The sequence below is a fragment of the Alternaria triticimaculans genome, assembly GCF_023758025.1.
Source record: "Alternaria triticimaculans strain BMP 0046 chromosome Unknown scaffold_3, whole genome shotgun sequence".
Lineage (NCBI taxonomy): Eukaryota > Fungi > Ascomycota > Dothideomycetes > Pleosporales > Pleosporaceae > Alternaria > Alternaria triticimaculans.
Genome location: NW_026055960.1, coordinates 1,901,667 through 1,924,975, shown reverse-complemented (window position 1 = coordinate 1,924,975; position 23,309 = coordinate 1,901,667). Strand labels below are relative to the sequence as shown.

The following is a 23,309-nucleotide window of genomic DNA, read 5'->3' as shown; positions in this document are numbered from 1 at the left end:
TGAAAGGAAGCCACACATGGGGATCGCGGAAGATGCTCCTGCTTGAAGGGCGGCTTTCAGGTTATAGCGCTGTTACCTTGCGCCAGCGAGCGACGTCTTTGGTGTGTGACGGCCATGATGGATGCTGTCATGGTAGGTGCCTAAGATACGTGCGTCGAATTGAAGGAGAGGTATGGTGGGGCTAGTGACGTTTGGCTGTGCATGGAGAGTAGCCCCGCGCTCTAGCGCTTTTTGCACACTTTGCCCACCGTTGGAGTATAACAAAGCACAACTTCAGTCGCTCTCCATCAACAGTACAACTGGCCTAATGGCCCAATGGCAAGGCGCTTGACTACGATTCGTTCGATATCAAGAGATTCCAGGTTGTAAGTAGCTCCCAGAGCCCACGTTCGAATACCGTCGCTAACGCCAAGAAAAGCGACCCCTGGTTAGGTCACACAGCAGCTCGCAAGAGCATTCTTTTTTGCTTTTGCACGAGATGCGTAGGCAGCTTCTTTTTACCTGCCTGCCTGTTGCTTCTACCAAAGAATGTGGTGGGCGGATGCTCTTTTTGCTTAGCGTTGCTGCTACCCCACCCAGGAACGCGCATCTTAACGAAACCCTCAAATCAATCAATATCGAAGCAGCTGCGACGTCACAAAGCCCAGAAGTGCTCCCTTTATCTTTTTTAGTCTCCTCGTAAGACTAGTTTGTCAAGGCACAACACAAGTCTACTCTCGGTCTCTACTTAATTGTGTACCATCGCAGCGTCCCGCAAACTCAGGAACCGCACGGAGCAGGATTCGTAATTTTATCAGTATACCCGGAGTGAGGGGAAGGCGGATACGTACCATGTCGCACTCCTTGGCGGCGAGACCAGATCAGGAAGCTGGTGATATCCAAGGTACCTCAACGTCTCGGCGTCTTCTTGGCTGCCGTTGAACGACACTCCGCATACTCGTTATGAACCAAGCGCCGGATGTCATGGCGATATCTCTATGCGAAACTGCGAGATGAACTCGAACCGTTGCATCATCATTTGCTTGGCCTTCATCGCACGATAAGGTTCTGACAGCGTCCATCAATAGGTATATGATAGCTTCGGACTGACCGCGGAGGCTTCTTGTCAGCACTGAAGTCAACTCTTGCACATCATGAAGTGGACGAAAGTGTTGCTCGCCGCTCAATTGGCTGCAGCGACTCCCTTCCAGCCTCGCGACAGCTATGTGACGCGCAGTGCTAAAGCCAGCTACGATGGCTACCACGTCTATTCAGTCACACCGTCTTCTGCTGACGAGGCTCGTGACCTTGGGAAACGCTTCTCCCAATACCACACTCATCCCATTCGCGACACCGTGTCCATCGCTATTCCTCCAGAAGAGGTCGACGCATTCAACGCCCTGGGTCTGAAGGCTCGCCTCGTCAATTCCGATTTGGGCCACTACATACGCGCGACTGATAAGGAAGCCGTATACAAGAGGGCCCTACACAAGCGTGGAGAGTTGCCAGATCTCTCTTGGTTTGACACCTATCATCCGTATGCCGACCATCTCCAATACTGGGACGACCTAGTTAAGGCATTCCCCAAGAACTCCAAAAAGTTTCCAATTGGACAAAGCTACGAGAACCGGACCATCTGGGCATTCCATCTTCATGGAGACGAGAAGAAAGGGTACGGAAAGCAAGAAGAGAAGCCAGTCATCCTTTGGCATGCGACAGTCCATGCTCGAGAGTGGATATCGACCATGGGTAAGAAGGTACATCGCGACTCATGTGAAACACAGCTAACTCTCATAGTGATTGAGTACCTGGCCTACCAACTGATCGACGGTTACAAGAAGGGTGATGCCAATGTGACCACCTTCCTGGACTACTACGACTTCTACCTGGTTCCCTTTCACAACCCCGATGGCTTCTTGTACACGCAAACCAACGACCGTCTATGGCGCAAGAACCGTCAGCCACGCCCAAACATCAACACTACCTGCCTTGGTACTGACGGTAACCGTAACTGGAAGTACGAGTGGGATGCTGAGCCGCCAGAGGGTGGATCGACACCTGACCCATGCGGTCAAACATACCGCGGAGAAGCACCGGGTGACACGCCTGAGAACCAAGCCATGGACAGTCTTTCAGCTCAACTATCGCAAACAGGCGCTGGTATCCGGTCGTTCATCGACTTCCACTCGTACGGCCAGCTCATTCTCACTCCTTATGGCTTCTCTTGCGATCCGCTGCCCGAAACTCTTCCTCGCATGCTTGAGGTTGCTGGCGGTACGGCGAATGCTATCATGGCTGCTAGCACAAAGAACAGCACGTACGAGTTTGGTCCTGGGTGTCAGATCCTTTACTTCTCAACCGGTAACTCGAGAGACCACCACTATGCTGTGCATGGCGCGAACCATTCGTGGACGATGGAGCTGAGTCCTCAAGACCAAGCAGGTGGCGGCTTTGTCCTGCCACCTGATCTGATCTGGCCGGTGGTGAAAGAGCAATGGGCTGGACAGCAGTGGCTTTTGAATGACGTGTGGGTAGACTAGTTGTAGGTGCTGGAGAACTGGATGTAGCCACAGTGATAAGATAGCTATCGGGACCTGAACGATGTCCCGAATCTACTTAGGATGCGACGACCGCGATATTCTCACAACATCCAACAACATCATGATATGAAGTCTACCACATATCTCACAAGGCCATACGCTTCAATGAAAGTTGATCACTAGCCTGAAACACCACAAGACGCGGCAGCTACATGCCATTCACGATGAGCGTGTGTTAGAAAGCCAAATCGAAGTAGTCAAAATGTAATCGAACTCTCTCGACGTTGAGTCCAGCCTCACTACTAGCCGCCTCGGTAAATCTTCGACTGGATCATTTAAGTCTTTTGACGACTGGATCTCTTGTCCAAGTCAGTCCGATGTATGTCTAGCCAGCAATTGTTCTTCCGAAGACTCTCGCAATGACCGCTTCGCAAACGCTACCGCTGTTCGATACTGTTTGTCCGACGCATGAATGACAAGAGAACAAATGACCATTGGAAAAGGCACGATTGGTCCCACAAACCTCAATCCCCGCGTTTCTGAACGTAGTATAGTAGTTGACGCGGTTTGAGCAGATTCAAGTGTTGCTATCACGCTGGCATTGAGACAGCGGAGTTGCGAGTCTTCACTGTGACCTCTACAGGCTCTAAATTATTGCTGCCAATCCATTGACTGGTTATACCTGTTGATGAGTGTGTGGTAGCCCTTCATGGGAACGCCTTTCGGGGGAAAGAGGCGCAATAAATCGCACAAGACAGCAGACATCCTTTCCGTATTATGCCACTCACAGTCGCGAAGATTCAAGACGGGGGTAGCGTATTGATGAAGAAAGTGCTTGAGTTCTGTACTATAAGCTCATCAGGTAGTGGCTTCATGACTGTACAGTTCTAGAGCTCAGAAGATGACAGTATAACTACACGTGTAGAGAAAGTCTTCTAGTTTTGGTGTAAAGAGAATGGGATGTAGAAGCATGAGTTATACATTGGTTGATGAGCTGCGGAGACTTGGTACTGTCTAACAATCGCGGAATAGGTCCCTACATGGGAATGCGTCTAGTGTGTTGCGTGGCATCCAAGCCTTGGGTGTGTGGGCCATGCTCCGAGAATACTTCCAAGAAGTATGCGACGATTGCCTTCGCCCTGTGTCTTCCCACCCTGGAGCCTATCCAGCACCCTGATACTCGCGGAGTATGACCAGTGGACGCAGCGAATGAGCATGACGCATATCCACAACGCTTCCCCAACCTACTATGCGTGGAGGATGATAGCATTTCCGGCAAGGTCTCCTCACTTCAATCGAGGGAAAACCCAAAGACCCGGGAGCCTACAATGACGTTACATCCGCTCATTTGCGTATTGTTGTCCTCATGTAGGCCTCAGGCTTACTCGCCTTTTCCTTGTACGAAGTGTCCTATCCATTCAGACCAAGGAGTGCTTCTCCCCTTATATTGTATTGTATGGGTACGCGCGATCGCGGTGCGGAGGTACTGTAGGTCGGCACGGCTCGTTCTGGATGCGGAGTGGAAGATCGTGGCTCGAAGTCGGGAACGTCGAAGAGGGAGCCTAGAGAACGACGCAGCGTCAGCCGTTCGACAGCTTCGAAGCCTGGGTATCAGTCGTCATTAGTTGCGTTTTATATCATACAAGATCCTGTTGATGGCTTGGAAGAGAACAGCCCAAAGTGGCGAATATATCGAAAACGGCGACGGCCAGATCCTACTTCGTAGGTCCAGCTTCAGCTAATACACATGGCCTCGCTTCATAGAAGGATAAATCTGAACAGGTCTGCAGCCTACATCGAGATAAAACTTTGCAAAGTAGGTGACCCAACATCAACGTAGGCTCCAGGGTGTTCAGATTTTCTCGCTCCTTGGGTAAGGTGGCCTGTGAAAACAAGCTGGACGTCAGGTCTTTGGGAACCAAGATTGTCGGTGAGGCGTTGGAAGTCTACCATTCCTCGGATTCAGACTGAAACGCCTGTGCCATGTCTGGATGCCGATAGATCCCTTCGTAGCGGGGTTCCTTTGAGCAAGACCACTGAATGATGTAAGGGGCAGTGGAATTTCCAACTGCGGTACGTCCGGCAAGGGGCGGCGTTGAACAGCTCAAAGGATGGTTCCACGATAGTTGGGTCCTCTGATATTGGGCGTCTGCGATAGCGCGTGTGAGTCAAACCAGACCCATTGTTCTGGCTCCATAAGCATCAATGCCCAAGGTAGCGGTAAAAGCAATAGAGGGAGTGGCTAGCAGCGGAGAAAGGAAATTGAACACGGTGGTGTGCAGGATCTGGGCGGTACCGTCGACAAGGCCACAATAGACTCCGCTTGTAGTGGGGCTGGGTACACGGTATGATGGCAATCTCAGTACCCCGCCAAAAGTTTTGCAGTGCGGCAAAAGTGACACCGAGGTGGTTTCAGCGCAAAGGCTGCATGTTGGATTATTTTCCAGGTAAAGTCAATCGGGAATGAAGGTAACAATCGAGCCTTGTGCAAAAGCAAAAGCTGTAGCGCGTAGGTGACGCGGGTCAACTGGAACGAAAAGGGCTGATGGACAGCAATGACGATGCACCAAAAGACTCGCGTGAGGCAACTGCGGCTGTGGCGAGCTCACAGTGGGCGGTCAGGGCGGTTGGAAGGGCTCCATGGCATGTGGGCCAATGAAGAGGACCCGTTTTGCCTCTTTCACAGTCGAATTCGTTGCAAGTGAAGGAGTTTTCGTAGCCCAACGGGGGGCTAGCGCCTAAAACTAGCACGGACCCACTCAGCCCTCCAAGTATATTAGCAACACCCAGCCCCTCCATCGCTCACTTTTTCTTCTTCGTCCAACTCATACCTTACACCGCGCGCTGTAAATCTGAGTATCAAACAACTTCCCCTCACCACCACCAAAGCAAACTACACAACACCGCCAACATGGGGTAAGTTATCTCCCCCGCCTTCTGCCCCAAGTCGCTGGAGCCTTTACATCGCCCACTCCAGCTGCCTAGGCCGCCACCTCCACCCTTAGTACAGCTCACTAACAATGTCTGCAGTAAGGAGAAGATGCACATTAACGTGGTCGTTATCGGCCACGTCGACTCCGGAAAGTCCACCACCACCGGCCGTAAGCCCTCCCTCTCCGAACGCCTGCGGGGTCACACAACTTACATTGGGATACAGACTTGATCTACAAGTGCGGTGGTATCGACAAGCGTACTATCGAGAAGTTCGAGAAGGTATGGCATCACTCTCCTTTCACATGGGCATCCGCGACCGCCTAGTGCACCTTTGAGCGCTCAGCCATTTCCGGCTTATCGCGATGAGGGGCATTTTTGGGTGGTGGGGTTGTGCGAACTTTTACGCGCTAGCGCTAGTCCGCATGCGGCTTTCGCGAACCCCAACACCATGACGCACATCCAATTTCCCCAATTCGGCTTCAGGCTGCTAACATGCCTCACAGGAAGCCGCCGAACTCGGTAAGGGTTCCTTCAAGTACGCATGGGTCCTCGACAAATTGAAGGCCGAGCGTGAGCGTGGTATCACCATCGATATCGCTCTCTGGAAGTTCGAGACTCCCAAGGTAAGCTCCGACTGCACCAAGTTTTTACGAGACATGAACTGACCCCCTACTCGTACTACGTCACTGTAATCGACGCCCCCGGTCACCGTGATTTCATCAAGAACATGATTACTGGTACTTCCCAGGCCGACTGCGCCATTCTCATCATTGCCGCCGGTACTGGTGAGTTCGAGGCTGGTATCTCCAAGGATGGCCAGACTCGTGAGCACGCCCTTCTCGCCTACACTCTCGGTGTCAAGCAGCTCATCGTTGCCATCAACAAGATGGACACCACCAAGTGGTCCGAGGAGCGTTACCAGGAGATCATCAAGGAGACCTCCAACTTCATCAAGAAGGTCGGCTACAACCCCAAGCACGTTCCCTTCGTTCCCATCTCCGGCTTCAACGGTGACAACATGATTGAGGCTTCCTCCAACTGCCCCTGGTACAAGGGTTGGGAGAAGGAGACCAAGGCCAAGGCCACTGGTAAGACCCTCCTCGAGGCCATTGACGCCATCGACCCTCCCAGCCGTCCCACCGACAAGCCCCTCCGTCTTCCCCTCCAGGATGTCTACAAGATTGGTGGTATTGGCACGGTGCCCGTCGGTCGTGTCGAGACCGGTATCATCAAGGCCGGTATGGTCGTCACCTTCGCCCCCGCTGGTGTCACCACTGAGGTCAAGTCCGTCGAGATGCACCACGAGCAGCTTGTCGAGGGTGTCCCCGGTGACAACGTCGGCTTCAACGTCAAGAACGTCTCCGTCAAGGAGATCCGTCGTGGCAACGTTGCCGGTGACTCCAAGAACGACCCCCCCAAGGGTGCCGAGTCCTTCAACGCCCAGGTCATCGTCCTCAACCACCCTGGTCAGGTCGGTGCCGGTTACGCACCAGTCCTCGACTGCCACACCGCCCACATTGCTTGCAAGTTCTCTGAGCTCCTCGAGAAGATTGACCGCCGTACCGGAAAGTCTGTTGAGAACTCTCCCAAGTTCATCAAGTCCGGTGACGCCGCCATCGTCAAGATGGTTCCCTCCAAGCCCATGTGCGTTGAGGCTTTCACTGACTACCCTCCCCTCGGTCGTTTCGCTGTCCGTGACATGCGTCAGACCGTTGCCGTCGGTGTCATCAAGTCCGTCGCCAAGGCCGACAAGGCTGGCAAGGTCACCAAGGCCGCCCAGAAGGCTTCCAAGAAATAAGCGCTCTCTTCTTGGGTTGCTTGTTTCTCTTCTTTCGTCTCTAGATACCTGGTTCTGGGGATGTGGTTGCTTCGGAAAAGCTGTGATGACTTTTGAAACGTGTCATGCATAACGGTCTGGGGTCCTGGCGTCGTCCTTCCATAGTTTCCATAATGATCTGAATGAAAACATGGGTGGGATATGAACAATAACACCTCTTCTGCTTTCGTGAGCGACTTGATGGTGTCTCGACTTGCCCCTCCCTTGTCTGTCCTTCCCTCGCATGACTTAATTCACCCGTGTCATCCATCTTCGTTTAGATTCCCACCTGGCGTTGCTACAATTTGTGTTGGCTTCTTCAAAATTATTGTTCAGCTAGACGCCTACATCAACTTGGAGACTGTCTAGTTGTTGAAAGACAATAGCATGTATGCGCCTCGCGTTGTAGCCACTCTCAGTGCTCCAAAGATCAAGGCAGGTTTCGCCGCGGACTCGTGAGCTTTGTTCACCGTGTACCTATCATTTTGGGCTTGGAAGAAGCACCTCACTCATGGAAAATATGAACAGCCTGGAGCCTACATTGACGTTGGATCATCTACTTTGCATATTTTCACATTAATGTAGGCTGCAAACCTGTTCAGGGTTCTTCGTTGTGGAAAGACATGCCTGCCGCGCTGGTGCTTGAGCCAACACCGTGGCTGGCAGCTGGTTGATGGCTTCAAGGAACGACCCACTGTTTTGGATTTAGCGCTGGCCATCACTTCCAAGGTTACTAACCGCATGCAAGTCGCCATCGCTCTACGCTCTCACATTACAATCTCTCTAGAGGAACAATGTCGGCAGATCTTTTTGCAGAGTTCGGAGCAGACCCCCCTCCTACTCAACAGCGATCGCAGCCTGCACCCAACGCCATAACAAGTGCACCTGCTGCGTCAGACTTCAACTTCTTCAACGGCCTGAACAACGCATCGACTTTGGGAACACCGTCGCAGCAACCTTTGTCAACGAGCAATACTCGAAACTTTGGTTCGACTTACGAACAAGCATCTACTGTCGAAGATAATGACGACTGGGGCGATTTTGAGGGCGGCTCATCTCTCGAACCCGTTCCTGCCGCCAAACAAGATCCGTTCGCATTTGCATCGCCTCCGGTCGCTCAACCACAATCAAACGCATGGAACATCACCTCAACTACCAACGATCCCTTTGCCTTTGCATCGCAATCATCTTCGCAGCCATTGGAGCAGACATGGAATCGAGCGCCAATTGTGAAGGCCAAGAAATCAGCCGACCCAAGCGTTTTGTTCGACGCGGAGGATGATCTTGATGATGATGATGACTTTGGCGACTTCGAAGGCGAGCAGGAGACTAAGACGCAGCCTACGGTGCCCGTGGCATCATCTTCAGCGATTGTGGACTTACTAGGTGACATGAGCATAGCACAGGCTCAACCACCTAGCACGAGTAGTAGAGATACTGCTAACGCAAGCCGGGGTTCAAAGCTTCAAGCGACGACGAACAGGAAACCCGGCACAGGCTTTGGTGCTGTGGCCAAGCCAAAGCAACCCGTGCCGCCACCCGCAGTGGCTCAAGAAGATGACGGATGGGATGAATTTGACGACTGGGAGGCGTCCATTCCTACTAAAGCGCCGAGCAAAACTGAAGCTGTGAAGTCGTCTACCAACGCCGAAATGAACATCACACCAGCTCCGATACTTTCCCCCACAACAATAGATCCGCAGGCCGGCGAACTACCTCCTACAAACGTGCCCCCACCTGGCGTGTTACTGTCACTTTTTCCGTCTCTGTTCGCCGAAGCACAGGAGAAGCTATTTAAGCCCATGGCAGCGCAACCGTTGCCGATGAGGAACAAGCTACTGGCTGAGCCCGCGACAATTGCCTACCTCCAGGGCTATCTCATCCTCGGGAATGTTGCAGCGCACATCATAGCAGGCCGGAAATTGCGCTGGAAGCGAGACCAGCATTTGTCACAAGGCATGCGAATCGGCCCAGCGTCATCTCGAGCAACTTCGGGGATGAAGTTGACGGGCATCGATAAGGGCGAGAACATGAAAGAGGAGCGAGAGGTTTCAGATGTGGTCAGAAGCTGGAAAGAGCAGGTTGGGCGACTACGGCATGTCGTATCTGGCGCAAATCAAATCAAGGCGGGCACTCTAGACCGTGGACCAGATTTACAAGAGACGATGCCGGTGAAAACACTCAAGCAGTCCGAGGGTGGTATTCCCGCACGGCAGCCCTGCATGCTGTGTGGACTGAAACGAGAGGAAAGAGTGACTGCAGCGGATATGGCCACGGACGATAGCTTTGGCGAGTGGTGGATTGACCAGGTCAACATGCACAGAGGTGTGTCTATGAAATGGCCGTGATGGAGACGATTGCTGACTATAGACTAGGCTGTAGGAACTTCTGGAACCAGCATAAAGACACACTTCGACATCATTGATGACCTGAAGTCCCCGGATATCGAGGGTGAATGCATGGGTACAGCACACGGCATGCACAGGATAAGTGTTCAGCCAATGGTGTCCTCCGGGGTATGCGGAGCTAATCACGGTGGACGCAACCTGCACGACTTTCTGCATGATGAGCAGAGAATTCAGAGGCCTCCATTGAACAAGTGACATCTGTTACTTTCCACATTCAGTGTGCATATTGTTGCTAGGTGCCGGTAGTGTATATTGTGTTGTTCAGGGCATGCTGTGACGACACCTGGGCATGAACGTCGGCTAGATTGGCGGAACGTTTGCTCTTTGCGCAAAGCGATGGAAGAGGCGGCAGAGCAGCACATGTCAGAAGGAAGGCTAGCGGAGGCTTGTCGGACGGATGATGACAGGTCCGGCTGGGGAAGCTTGTGGGACAAGTGGGATGCGCCGCAAGAAGCATTGTACATGGCAAGCATGGTAGAGACTAGGTTTCAGCTGGGCAAAGCAGATTTGGAGTCTTGTGCAACCTTGACGTCTAGCGTGCGGTGAGGCAGGCGTGGAGTATGATGATGGTGTCCCGCCCCGGTCTATGGTAGATCAGATCTCTGGTAGCGTCGAGGGCGGGTGCATCGTCTGTGCACTTCGCGGGGCCAGCGTAGGCGCAATGCAAATAACGCCGTTGCCGTCTCAAGTCGCATCCATAGTGCGGGCGACGTAACTACATGCCATTCACTGTACACGCCCACTGATCACCGTTGACTCTAGTCCGCTCCACGCGTCGCATTTCTTACTGAACAGCCGCTTCCGTCGCAGGTGATATCCGACCCAAGCCCCATCAGCCCTGCATTCCCCGCCAAAGCCTTTGCACCACCGCCCGCCCGCGCATCTTGCACCCGTACCCCAGAAGCGATACCGCCGCCGCCCCCAACGCGACACCGGGTCAGTACACATTGACTTGTGTGCCTGTAGACCAAGACTGGCCCTCTCGTCGTCATTCGCTGCGCGTAGTCTTACCGAGCCGAGACTTGTGCCCAGGCCTGGGAACAGGCGCTCGTACGCCTCAGGGAATGAGCAGGCCAAATGATCATGGTACGTCAAGTGACCCTCTGCCCCGAGTCGTGATGTCCGCGACTGCCTCCACGGCGTCTGCCTCTGCCGCCGGCGAGATATGGCCCGCTTTGTAAGCTTCACCGCTCAATGCACCCGTGGACTGCGAGAGGAACGGCACCGGGCTGCTGCAGTAGATAATAGACACCCGCCTTGCCTGCCACCTGGATCACCTCCTGCTCTTCTGCATGGATCTGCTTGCTGACGCCCTCACCCCGCCAGGCTCTCTACCAGAAGAAGCACCCTTCGACTCGTTCGCACAGTCGCAGCACCTCTCCGAATATGCCCCGCTGGTCAAGACGAAAAGCACATCCAGCCTGCTGAGCTGGCGGACGGGGCCGCCGCCACCCATCGACACGGCCAAGCGCCTGAGCATCGATGCAGGGCAGCTGGACCGCATGGCCAGGTGAGTGCAACGTGCGAGAGGCTGGGCAGGCAGGAGCTTCCTCCGCTTCGTGGCTAACGGCTGACACATGCTCCAGGTCGCCCATTGTGTCTGAGCATGAACACGGCCTAGGCTCTTCAGGCCTGCGTCGCATTCGCCAACAGCCAGGCCCACGGCAGCTGCAGACGACCCAGCGAGCCGCTTCGTTGAACATCGCGACTCCGCCAGTGTCGAGGCACCCCTCAGAGTCCACGCCCACAGCGCCCGCGTCACCGACCTTCGCCTTTGGCGAGGACCTCACTCGTTTCCCCTCCGAGTCCCTACACTCGTTCTCGTTCGCGACCCAATCCGAAGAGTTTATACACAACCGCCAGAATGTTTTGAAGCGCTCCATTGAGTTCATGCGAGACAGGCTCGGCTGGGCTGCGACCAATCCCGGCATAGCCAACGCTCAAGCCAAACTCAGCGGCGATCAAGAAGTGCAGAGCATGATGGAGCTCCTGACCCGGGCAAACCTCATAGGTCAGGACGGCACAGGAGCCCATGGGCTGGGTGCTTTGGGCCCAGTGACAGGACCCGCCGACATGTCTGGCGAGAACCCATTCGAGAAGGGATTCACAGTCGATCGATCAGCCAGCCCAGAGAGCATGCTCGAAGCATCGAGACCCCCAGTACACAGGGCGACTACGGTCGATGTAGCCGACAACAGCAGCACGTCAGACTCTCGAGAGGGACGAAGCTCATCAAGTACCGACTTGACCTCCGACGCGTCGAGCACACGCGTAGCGGCCGCCTCTCCACCTCCACCCTCCTCGCAGCCTGCACGACCCCAACGAGCCGCACTGAAACGTACCCTCACCGACGTCGCGCCTCTTACGATACAAAGTCAGCTTCACGATGCCTTGGCACAGCCATACCGAGTTGGAGATCAGGAGAAGATCGGGGACCTCGTTTCTCCCGCGAGCATACCGACTCTGCCACCGAGTTTCAGCAATGCACCAGGGCCTCACTCTGCAGGATCAGCGCCGCATGGACACGGGAGCCGACACGCTCCAGCAGCACAGGCCATCTTTACTACCGAGACAGACACACCGTGGACTATCACATCCGCAAACGATTTGGCATGCTTGGTATTTGGAGTAACAAGGGCGGAGGTCCGTAAGCTGGGCATCCTCGAGGTCGTGCGTGAGGACCGCAGGAAATGGCTCGAGAGCAAGCTGAAGGATCCTGAAAGTGGCTCGAAGAACGCGCCGTCTGGAGTATCGGCTGCCAACAACAATCTCAAGGTCGGCAGCGGTGTCACAGCGCGGTTACTGAGCAAGGCTCCATCACGAGTGACAGCTGCGAGGAAAGCACAAACCGACGACGGCAGTGGATCTTCATACTATAACGCGAAGAAGACCGGCAAGCTCAACCATGAACACAAGGGCTCAAGGGGCGTCCTACTCTGTGGAGACGTTATTCCGATACAGAAACGCGACGGCTCGACTGGGTCGGCCAGCTTGTGGGTCAAAGAGAAACGGGGCAGTCTCATATGGGTGCTTGAAGAGATCGCCGAAGACGTTGTGTACATCACGGTCGACGAAACAGGCTGCGTATCCAAGGGCTGGGGCGCAACGGAAGCTGTCTTCGGGAGCGATCGGTTACGGAGGGGCATGGATCTCAAGCGTCTCATACCAGGTATACCACGACTCCGAGGAACAAACACTGGAGTACTAGACTACGACTCCATTGACGAGTTCCGCAGCTACACAGCTCGCACGTCGAACAGCATCAATATACCCGTGACGGTGGAAGCCTTGCCTGGCGAACCTACCTTCCGCATATCTAGCTTCCCTCACATCGCCGGCATCATTGTCCTATCGTCCGACGACCTCAAAATTACGAGTTCCAATTCCGTGTTCTCCGCGGCTCTGTTTGGGCAGCCGCGACCTGAAGGTATCCACGTCAGCAAGCTCATACCCGCGTTCGACAGAATTCTGCACGTCATGACAGACGAGGACAAGATAGAGCTGGTTGACGGGATCGTTATTCCCGAACACAGCTTTCGTCGCGCACGAGCCCTGCTCGCAATGCGGGAAGGTAGTGCAGATGCCGCAGCCATCTTCCTGCGACCAAGTGGTCTGCCAGCCTTACATCGCGACGGATCGGAAATAATGGTTGACGTGCAAATGCGAGTTGTGAAGAGCGAAAAGTCACCCCGATTTGATGAGAACGTCATTGAAGAGGAAGATGGGTCATCGAAACCAAACAAGGGTCCAGAGCTGGTCTACGCTTTGTGGATAACATACTCCAGGCAACTGCACGCTGCGAACCACGGTATCGGTCCAGTGACTCCCCTTATGTCACGGCCACCCTCACCCCGCCAACCAGAGCCAGGCCAGTCCAGTTTCTCCGTGCCACAAGAACCCGAATCACATCAATCGCAAGGAACACCGCCTACAGTTTCACTCCTCACACAGCAGATTCAAGAAGCCATGCGGCCTAATACTCCGCAACAATCTCAGAAAGGAGCCATGGCACCGCCGCCAGCACCTGCACAGGATGAGCCATCCCAGAAGAAGACTATCAACGATTTTGTAGTGTTGGAGGATATGGGCCAAGGCGCCTATGGGCAAGTCAAGCTATGTCGATACAAGAAGAACAGCAACAAGAAGGTTGTGATCAAGTATGTTACGAAGCGGCGCATCTTGGTCGACACATGGACACGAGACCGAAGGCTTGGAACTGTGCCGCTCGAGATTCACGTCCTGGACTATCTCCGCCGCGACGGCTTTAAACACCCTAACATTGTGGAAATGGCCGATTTCTTCGAGGATGACATCAACTACTACATCGAGATGATACCACACGGTCTACCGGGCATGGACCTCTTCGACTATATTGAGCTACGAGTCAACATGGAAGAGAAAGAGTGCCGTAAGATTTTTGTTCAGGTCGCAGAAGCGGTACATCATCTGCACACTAAAGCGAAGGTCGTGCATCGGGACATCAAGGATGAGAACGTCGTCCTCGACGGTGAAGGCAACATCAAGCTCATCGACTTTGGAAGCGCAGCGTACATCAAAAGCGGACCCTTTGACGTCTTTGTAGGCACGATTGGTATGTTTCCCGTCGCTCTTGAATCCTTATGATCATACTAACGCTCGTCAGACTACGCTGCCCCAGAAGTCTTAGCTGGAAAAGCCTACCGCGGTAAAGAACAAGACGTCTGGGCCCTTGGCATCCTCCTTTACACCATCATATACAAAGAAAACCCCTTCTACTCCATCGATGAGATCATGGATCATGATCTCCGCGTACCGTGGGTCATGTCGGAAGAGAGCATCGATCTTGTGCGACTGATGCTAGATCGAAATGTGGAGAAAAGGATTACCATCAGCATGGTGCTCGAGCACCCTTGGTGCAAGGGCGCTGGTGCTGGCAGTGGTGTGGTTGGAGAAGCTGCCTGAGGACTAAAACGGATGGGAACGAATATATGGAACGACTTTACGATCTTTTGCATGCGGCTGGACTAGGACTGGTTATGGGATGGATAAGGTCAGGCGCACTGCTATAGAGCGCTTCTCCTTCTACTTCGAGTTACACACATTGTTCGCAAAATTGCGCCATAGCATTACGGCATTGTTTGGTAGGGCGAGAGATGGAAAAAATGAATACCCAAGATTTTTGTTTTCGTATATTGTTGTTTGACAGGGATTGTTCTGTCTGGAACATGCCCAGGTGGTGACGCGATAGCCCCCGGCGCCAATTCGCGGGAGGCTGCTTCCTTCCCCGTGATGACGTCTGGTATCGGCGACGGGCGACTCCTCACCACGACCTCGAACGGATCTCATTCATGACACTAGATGCACTCGCGCAAACAGGAGTTCCATGGTCCGTCACACTGGTCACAAATAGTGCATACCGCCTGTCTGGATGCTTCCTGATGCGCACCGCCATTCCATGTCAGCGCCACGCTCAGTATAGCGTGGCAAGCAAACAGTACAACCCTCGATGTACTCAGCCTCAGGCGAGGCTGAGGTACCTATCCTCCCTGTCCCGACAACGACAGGCCTCGAGCCAATAGCAAGGCAATGCCACAGTCGTGCCACACGTTAGGCGTCCAGCCCAAGCCACGAACACCCTGTATCTCAGAATAGATCGAGTGGTTGTCCTCGCGCGTCGTCGCGGAACGTGTTTAGTTATTTCTACCCGCGGTCCACTTCCCACGCTCCATTGACGGTATCGCGATAGATACTTGGCGTCCAGACGTTGGTTTGACGCACCTAACATTAGTGTAGTGCTTCAACACGATGTTATCCCAACCGCCTAAGAGTAAGGCCGCTAGTATATGGTCTGTTGATTCGGGGTACGGATCAGGCACATTGGAAGATGATGAAAGGTTGCAGGTACAATTGTGCGCAATGTTGTGTGTTGCGCAATTATTAACGCTGAGCAGATTGACCGGGCCGGAAGCTCCACGATCCATAGAACGTTGCCTACATCCCCCAACCAGTCCGATCAGTCAAATGTTGGCGGACCTGTGGCCCTTGAACTGGGAGACGAGATTCGCGCAAGAGCAATCACCAACTCGACTGAGCCTCTTGCTACGGGAGTCGACGTGTTCACGGCGAAAGTTCGCACTAGTAACGAATCGTTGGTGCCGACGCAGAGTGATGGTATCGATTGCCTCCGATGTCAGCTTTGGAACATCATCAACTCCGACGGGAACATTAGATGCGACGACTGCACGGTTGAAGGGTTTGAGACGCTTGAACTTGTCATAGGAGCTGCTGAACTACCGAAGACGACGGCTGCGGCACTTCGACATGACGTTTTGAAGGTGACTCCGTCGGAAAACTTCTCCCAACCCAAGAGTACCGGGCGATGCTCTGCGTGTGAGATCTCGGCACTTATTCACCCAGGCCAGCCCGCCAACTGTGCTTCTTGCACCCTAAACACGGGCTTGCTGTCTCCAACTCCGTCAGACCAGCCATCAAAGGTCAAACGTTCTTGCGCCCGACGGCCACCCACCAAGCTCGAGTCGCATGCGACACGATGTCTGCAAGGATGGCTGAAAGAACACCGAAACGATCCGTATCCAGATACCGAGACCAAGCGTTCACTAGCCGAAAAATGTGGTATCACTGAGAAGCAGGTCAACACCTGGTTTACTAATGCGCGAGCGCGAAAAAGGGTCGTTGGTGCGAAATCATCTAACCCGGCCTCGGGAGATGAAGGGGCTCGGAATACTCGACTTTCTAGCGTAATATCCACGGCACTGTCGCACCGGGGCACCTCATCAGGCTTCGAGGCACCATCTAATCGTCGGTATTCTGTCGCGTCTCATTACGCAGGTGACGACCCTAGTCACACAAACACAACCACATCTAGGCGAGGCAAGAAGAAGGATTATGGCCAGTCTGTCAACGTACCTACTTCGGTCTCCAAAGCGCAATCGTTGCCATCCAAATCACAACTTCTATCTACCGATGATGTCGATAGCGAATCGCAGACGTGGCAGTGCACCTTTTGCTACCAACATATCGCGCGCAAATCTTGGCGCCGCCATGAGGAGACCCAGCATCGACCGAAACGAAAGTGGACATGCTTGCACACTGGCCCTAGCATCACAACTTCTTCTCGATCGGATGCGTCTACGTCTTGTGTATTCTGCATGGCAGCGAACCCCAGCGACAAGCACTTTGCCGAATGCCACCGCATAGCTGAGTGCATGGCCAAGGATGAAAATGAAAGAACGTTTCTGCGACCCGATCACCTGCGTCAGCACATCAAAAACTTCCACAAAGCGAAGTTAGATGAGACCATTCGCGATCTTTGGAGACGAGAGGGCCCAGATGGCCATGCCGTAGAGAACTGGGTCTGCGGTTTCTGCGCAAAGGTGCTGAAGACTTGGGACGATCGTGAGACGCACATAGCGTCCCACTTCAAAGACGGATTGACAATGGCGGACTGGAAAGGGAACACAAGACAGGATGCTGAGGCGAGCAAGAAGAGGCCAACTTCGAGCGAAGGACGTCCGAATGTGCTCTCGAAGTTGGCACGGACGCTTACCTTCCGATCATCGCGTGAGCAGCACCACTACGAGTCGGAAATTCAGGCCGCCGACGCTTTCGATACTGCACTGGAGTTTACCCACGCGCCTTGGTTGGATGCACCTCTGTTGCCGGAACTTGTCTTCGACGACTTCATGGCAGGCGTTGGTGACGGCGATTTCAATTACAGCGATACGATCCTTGCTGGCGCGTATGGGCACGACTTTGCTTCTGCTGAACGGCACGATTCCGCATTTCCAGACGAAGAAAATGTGGGGTTTGACTTTGGCGATCTGGCGGATGGGTTCGTCAATCAAGAGTTTGAGAACGGGGATGCCTTTGGGCTTTGGTATCAGTAGTCAAAGGAATATTTGATATACGCTTCTCCTGGATAGTGCGAGACAGGCCTGGCCTACTCAAAGCGCTTCACCTGCATCCATGATATGACTAGATGAGGTTCGTTGAGCTAAGCACTCATTACAGGTTATGACGTCATGTTCCTCATCGGAAGAGCTGTGTTTGGTTCAGGGGCCTGAGTCAAACCAAGGCTGATTCTTCTCACGGAACATCGGTATGAAGCTCTACTGTGGGGCTGCGGCCGCTGCCGCTTCTGTCATCTAATCCTTGTTCATAATCGAAGACACCTTTGCTGTCTGCGCCATTTCCGCAATTATGGACGAAGTCCCATCGTCTTACACATTCGGATGTGAAGTGTCGTGATGACTGGCTTGTACCATGATCGCGCATGAGTCACTATCTGAGTGTGTCTCCCAAGGGTAGCGTTCCGCGATCTTACAGTCGCGGTCCATGGTTCTCGGCGCCTTGCCTACGTGATTTGCACAAGAGTCATCAACTTCGAACACATCAGGAGACCTAACCGATTTGTATAAAGCAAGGTCGCTCGTTAATTGTACGCCAGAAATCTATCGCCATGGCTACTAAACCTGTTGCTAGGCCTTCTAACAAGTTTGCGCATTGGAACACGTTCCCGTTTATGACCGCGCCAAGAACGAGATACTACTCCGCTCAACTCCAGTCGCCAATCTTTCGCCTTCCTCGGGAGGTCCGCGATGTTATTTACGAATACTACCTTCTCGAGCAGGACGGTTACCATTACGATAGCGAGATGGGCAAACTATTGTACCAGAACCCGTCGATAACGCCTAAGCAAGTCGTGCGGATAGGGCTGCGAATAACATGTCGCATCGCCGCAGAAGAGATGAAAAATATTGCGTTCAGAAAGATACAATTCTACCCTAAGCCTTCAGACGATGACGGGGGCGAATATATGAAAGTGCGTTCACGGGCAGGCCGCTTCAGATGCTGTAAGTGCCATTTTAATATAAGAGCTTCCTCATACGGATCTAACAAAGCCGCAGTGCTGAAATACGTTGAAAGGCAAAAGTGTCGCATGCTGGTGTGCGCTGCCGAGTTACTGCAAACCGAGGACTTCACCGACATATACAATCGTTACCCTTCGGTGGAATACTGGTTTCGCGTACCATTGCGGCGGGCGATCGCGCGTCAAACGGACGAGCTTAGCCCGTCGACAGACGAAGATGTCCGCAGCCAAGCTTTCAGCGATGCTCTTCAACATGCGTTGGTACTAGCAAAGAATCGACATCCGTCGAAGTTCGCCAAGCTAGTGAGTCCGACGTTCGGCTTAGGTGACTGTCCTATTGGCAGTGTTGGGTTAGGCATGGTGCAGAATAACCTCTTCGTAGAGGGAGCACTATCCGATATATACCATTGGCACCCTGCACCATGGTGTATGCCAAGTGAACAAGAACTCTCGAGGCTAGAGGCCCTCATCTGCCAGCCTGGCAACTCAGATACCTGCCTTCCTATCACGAAAGACGGCATCTTCTATTACGAAGACATCAGAGACCACTTCGACGCAGCGAAAAGCCGTTGGTACTTCTCTGCTGCTGCAGTGGCAATCGACTTCTGTAAGCGCAGTTCAACTTTCGGAATTGTGTTTACCTACATGGTTTCGGGCCCTAGTGATTGATACTTGGAGCTGTTTGCTGATCTCAATACAGTACATCGTCTGCCAAAAGAGCGCAGATGCAATTTGCGATCCATCGTGCTCAACGAAGACGTCAAGGCCGTATCCCGCTCAGAGTGTCACGCGCGAGGACTGATCACATTTTGTCTCGAGAATTCTTCTCTTCTTGTCAAGAGACATATCGGCCTCCTAACAAACCTACTTCCAGTGGAATCCTCGGAGATATCGGCTGATCGACACGCTTGCATCTTTACCGAGGATTGCTTCGAAGCTCTGGTCCCCTGGATTGAGGACGCATTGTTGTTACCCTCGCACGGAATGCCGGAGCAATCTTTCCAGCTTCTTGTTGACGGTGTCGCCCGAGAATCTAAGGAATTCTGGCACATGCTCAAATACGCCGCAGCCACGCAGGAAGCTCGACAGAGACAAGTCCTGCTGAGTGGCATACCCTTACCACCCAGAATTACTCCGCCGGATTATCACAACATCTATACTGTCTTTAGCTTTCCGGTCGACTTCGCGCAGTCGATTCGCGACATCGCTCAAGAAAACTCACTTGTGCGATACAATGGGGATGCGGGTGAGCTGTGGGATCTAGACACCTTCTGCTTTGAAACGAGGAACTGGACATTGGAGCAATGGGAGTCGGATTGGAACGAGAAGATCAACTTGGTTATTGCTTCACGATTTTGGCTATATGTGTGGGATAGGTATGACATTGACACAACTGGAGCACCTGGGTCAAGGAATGCCTAGTGGATGTGGGAGCTCCTTTCTTTGTGCCTTGGATTTGATGAGGCAATTGTAATCTTTTGGCAAAGAAACCGCTCCATGATCAAGCGCATGCCAGTGTCGCTTATCGTCTCTATATTCTCGCCTCTGTATGCAACCGTAATAATAGTCTAATAGCATGAAAGCTCTCCGTAAAACGCTTGTTATCTCGCATGAGCAGCACCTCAACCTGGAACCAATCCACAGTGTGGCGAATCAAAGTAGTCGTGCACATACTTTACAGGATGATCATAAATCATCATGAGCATTGCTTTGTTCAGACAACCTGTATGCAAGCTTCGGGATCTTTCTTTGTCAAAGGCACGAGGCCATAGTGCCGCGTACTGAAGTAAAGCGTTAAGTGCGATGTGCCTATGTACCTAGCCTACTACAACCCGAAACAATTTCAACGATGCGCATTGGTGCACATCTTTGCGCAATACTCCCCGAGAGACTGAGTCATAGCGTACCAGCCAAATTCATAGATTCTTTAGTCATCTAAGACGAACCATACACTACTCGAGCAGCCACGTGGTACCCTGACTCCGATCCAAATTAACAGCGTGCTTGCGACTCATCCCAATCAAGCCTGTGTGAGTCAAGGTATGAAGATATTCAAACCGAGAGTCATCGTCTCGACTTTACAGTATATAGGAAGCAGCATCTGTAGCATATTTCATTCATCAAACATGTCGGACAAAACGCCGACTACGCGTTTCGCGCACTGGAACAAATGGCCGTTCATTAACGTGAGATCGAATCAACTTCAATCGCCCTTCTTCCGATTGTCACGCGAGATCCGAGACAAGATCTACGATTACTACGTCGTCGCCGAGAATGGCTACTTCTACAACCCGGAAACGCGGAAGATGATGGATGGCCACCCCTCGTCCACAACGCCAAAACCACAGGTTGTCAACATCAACTTGATAAGGACTTGTAAGATCGCGGCCACTGAGATGAAAGGTTTGGCTTTCGAGCGTAATGAGCTCATCTTTCATGCTATGTGCTCCGTGGACGACGGACATGGGTACATGAATCTCAACTCAAGGGCTGGGCGCTTCAAAACTCGTACGTATACTCCGAGTGTGAAAAGTGCCTTACCAACTGTGGTTCTTTAGACTGACTTTCAGATGGTAGTTCTCAAGTGTCGCCAAATCCAGAGAGTCCGTATGCTCGTTTGCACTGCCTCATTACTAACGACAGCCGACTACGCGACACTTGCTCAAGAGTACCAAGACTTTGCGTTTTGGTTTGATGGCCCCTTTGGCTGGGCTGTCAGAGCACGCACAGATGGGTTGAAGATGGAAGAGATGAACAATCATATCGACTCTTTGTTTGCGAATGGAGACTTCGATAAAGCTCTTCAACTTGCACTTGAACTCGCCAAGGCTCGCAATCCTTTTGCTTTCGCAAGACATGCTGTGCAGACCTTTGGAAATCAGTATCCTCAGGATCTTCGTGCCTCACATGAACCAAAACGGGGAAATCTTTTTTCCGAGGGATCTTTGTGTGAGATTCTCGGATGGAAGCCTGAGACATGGCATATACCATGCCATGAGGAACTTGCGTCTATCGAAGCGCTATTATCGATCAGAGCCGTGGGAGGCATGCATACCTTCTATTGCGCACGGAATACTAAGTGGTACTTCTCCGCTACAGCAGTAGCTATTCAATACTGTAAGTTTCATTTCAAATGCTGCCAAATGTCTCTGACGCTGCTGCACAGTGGAAACGATGAATCCAAGAGTGCGTATGTTACTACGCAAGATCGTGATAAGAGAAGACTTCAAAAGCGTTTCAAATCCAGAACTCCACGCCCAAGGTCTCATTCCCTTCTGTCGCGAGAACATGAACCTCCGGATTACTCGACACGTCAGTCTTTTCAAATCTATGCTTCCGGTGCATTCCGGCGGGCAAGACGACCGACGAAGCGAATACTACGACTGTGATGTTATCCAGGGCGCGGAATGTCTGGAAGCGATGAAACACTGGATACAAGCAGTATCTTCACTCCACACACTTGGAATGCCGAAAGAGAGCTTCTCACTGTTCTTCGACAACAGTGTGACGGAAGGCGACTGGGTCTGGAATGCGGTCATGCGCGCAAGAGCCCTGCAAGAAGTCTCTAGAGAATGGCTTCGCGCACCCCATAATCATCCCAGGCCCTACAATGGTACAGGGTTGAGTCCCTATCAAACCTTGTTAAACCTCCCATCAACATTTGAGGCCAATGTTCGGAGCATCGCAGAAGGAAACTCAATCATGCGGCTGACGTCGGGCATGAGCTCAGTTGAGATTGAAGCCACAGCTCTGAACTTGGAGCACTACAAGCACTTCACCGCTGAAGCCTGGGAGGATCATTGGCACGTGACAGTGCTGTGCCCGAGCTTGAACACGGACTTCTGGAGACGTTTACATCCGAGATACAGCATCGAGCCGGCGGGCTTCAAGAGGGTAGTAACAACGGTCAGGAGGATGTGTGGACGGGCGCTGAGCAACGATGAGTCGACGGAATCGGTTGGACGGTAGGAATTGTTTCTGGCAGCATATCGGTGGATTGATGGAGAAGGGGAAGTACGGCCGTCATGGCACGTCATTGGGGAGGCGGGTCGTCGTATTAGCTGCGCTGCGGCCAACATGGATTTGAAATATGGTATTGATTGAGACCTGATACCTTCAGATCACAAATCCCTCTACGGGAAGCAAGAGAACTATAGCGCGAGCCATATTCCTGAAAGCTATACTATAAGCTGCTTTGCCCCGTTGTCACAATGTATAGGTCTGCCTTCCTCTCCGTCAAGGGCGTGTCGTGCCGTGAGCCCGAGTTGGTGGTATGCTATGAATGCTTGGGTACGCCGTAATCGGGTTGCGCGTTTTCGACCGGCTGTACGCAGGCCGCGATGCTGGAGGGCGAGGGATGTGGATGGCGTGCGGGGCTTATTATGCGTGGACAACGTTCTTGTCTTCGTCGAGGTTCAAGGGTGGGTTCGGGCGACAGCCATCGCTGAGATTGCGCGCGGTCTGCAAGAGCGCTTGCAATGTGAGTCTCTGGGGTTTCGACGAGTCTACCTAGGAACGTTTGAAAAATCAGACCCAACAAGCGAGTGAGGTCATAGCTGAAGAGGTTGTGGAAGAGTGAGCCTCGATGTTTCGCCTGGGTGGTGGAGCTCCGTGCTCCTGAGGAGGCTGGGCACCAGGCTCGCGCCAACCGGTCCGCGCCAGACCGACCATCCATCTGTTCGTTCGCGTCGCATAGAATCACTACCACCCAACAATTACAGCTCTGCTCTTAATGGACATGTCACTCATACTATGCACTCAAC

General features: G+C 52.9%; 7 protein-coding genes across 7 annotated transcripts; all 7 read left to right on the top strand.

The window, feature by feature from the left end:
• Positions 1-1,133: 1,133 nt before the first annotated feature.
• J4E78_003333 (uncharacterized protein) lies at positions 1,134-2,519 on the top strand (the record flags this gene model as incomplete). The annotated part of the gene is made up of 2 exons (XM_049363973.1): positions 1,134-1,728; positions 1,777-2,519. The coding sequence occupies 2 exons, from the start codon at positions 1,134-1,136 to the stop codon at positions 2,517-2,519; spliced, it is 1,338 nt and encodes a 445-aa protein (XP_049224638.1).
• A 2,911-nt stretch (positions 2,520-5,430) lies between these two features.
• On the top strand, positions 5,431-7,251 carry TEF1 (translation elongation factor EF-1 alpha; the record flags this gene model as incomplete). Its single annotated transcript, XM_049363972.1, has 5 exons — positions 5,431-5,435; positions 5,550-5,620; positions 5,677-5,732; positions 5,957-6,076; positions 6,202-7,251. The coding sequence occupies 5 exons, from the start codon at positions 5,431-5,433 to the stop codon at positions 7,249-7,251; spliced, it is 1,302 nt and encodes a 433-aa protein (XP_049224637.1).
• Positions 7,252-8,063: 812 nt separating this feature from the next.
• J4E78_003331 (uncharacterized protein) lies at positions 8,064-9,617 on the top strand (the record flags this gene model as incomplete). Its single annotated transcript, XM_049363971.1, has 1 exon — positions 8,064-9,617. The coding sequence occupies one exon, from the start codon at positions 8,064-8,066 to the stop codon at positions 9,615-9,617; it is 1,554 nt and encodes a 517-aa protein (XP_049224636.1).
• Positions 9,618-10,969: 1,352 nt separating this feature from the next.
• Positions 10,970-14,618, top strand: J4E78_003330 (uncharacterized protein; the record flags this gene model as incomplete). The annotated part of the gene is made up of 3 exons (XM_049363970.1): positions 10,970-11,187; positions 11,264-14,268; positions 14,320-14,618. The coding sequence occupies 3 exons, from the start codon at positions 10,970-10,972 to the stop codon at positions 14,616-14,618; spliced, it is 3,522 nt and encodes a 1,173-aa protein (XP_049224635.1).
• A 2,207-nt stretch (positions 14,619-16,825) lies between these two features.
• J4E78_003329 (uncharacterized protein) lies at positions 16,826-17,563 on the top strand (the record flags this gene model as incomplete). The annotated part of the gene is made up of 1 exon (XM_049363969.1): positions 16,826-17,563. The coding sequence occupies one exon, from the start codon at positions 16,826-16,828 to the stop codon at positions 17,561-17,563; it is 738 nt and encodes a 245-aa protein (XP_049224634.1).
• A 635-nt stretch (positions 17,564-18,198) lies between these two features.
• On the top strand, positions 18,199-19,968 carry J4E78_003328 (uncharacterized protein; the record flags this gene model as incomplete). Its single annotated transcript, XM_049363968.1, has 3 exons — positions 18,199-18,529; positions 18,584-19,153; positions 19,247-19,968. 3 exons carry the CDS (start codon positions 18,199-18,201, stop codon positions 19,966-19,968), a joined length of 1,623 nt encoding a protein of 540 aa, XP_049224633.1.
• Positions 19,969-20,672: 704 nt separating this feature from the next.
• On the top strand, positions 20,673-22,515 carry J4E78_003327 (uncharacterized protein; the record flags this gene model as incomplete). Its single annotated transcript, XM_049363967.1, has 2 exons — positions 20,673-21,013; positions 21,780-22,515. 2 exons carry the CDS (start codon positions 20,673-20,675, stop codon positions 22,513-22,515), a joined length of 1,077 nt encoding a protein of 358 aa, XP_049224632.1.
• Between the last annotated feature and the right edge of the window lie 794 nt (positions 22,516-23,309).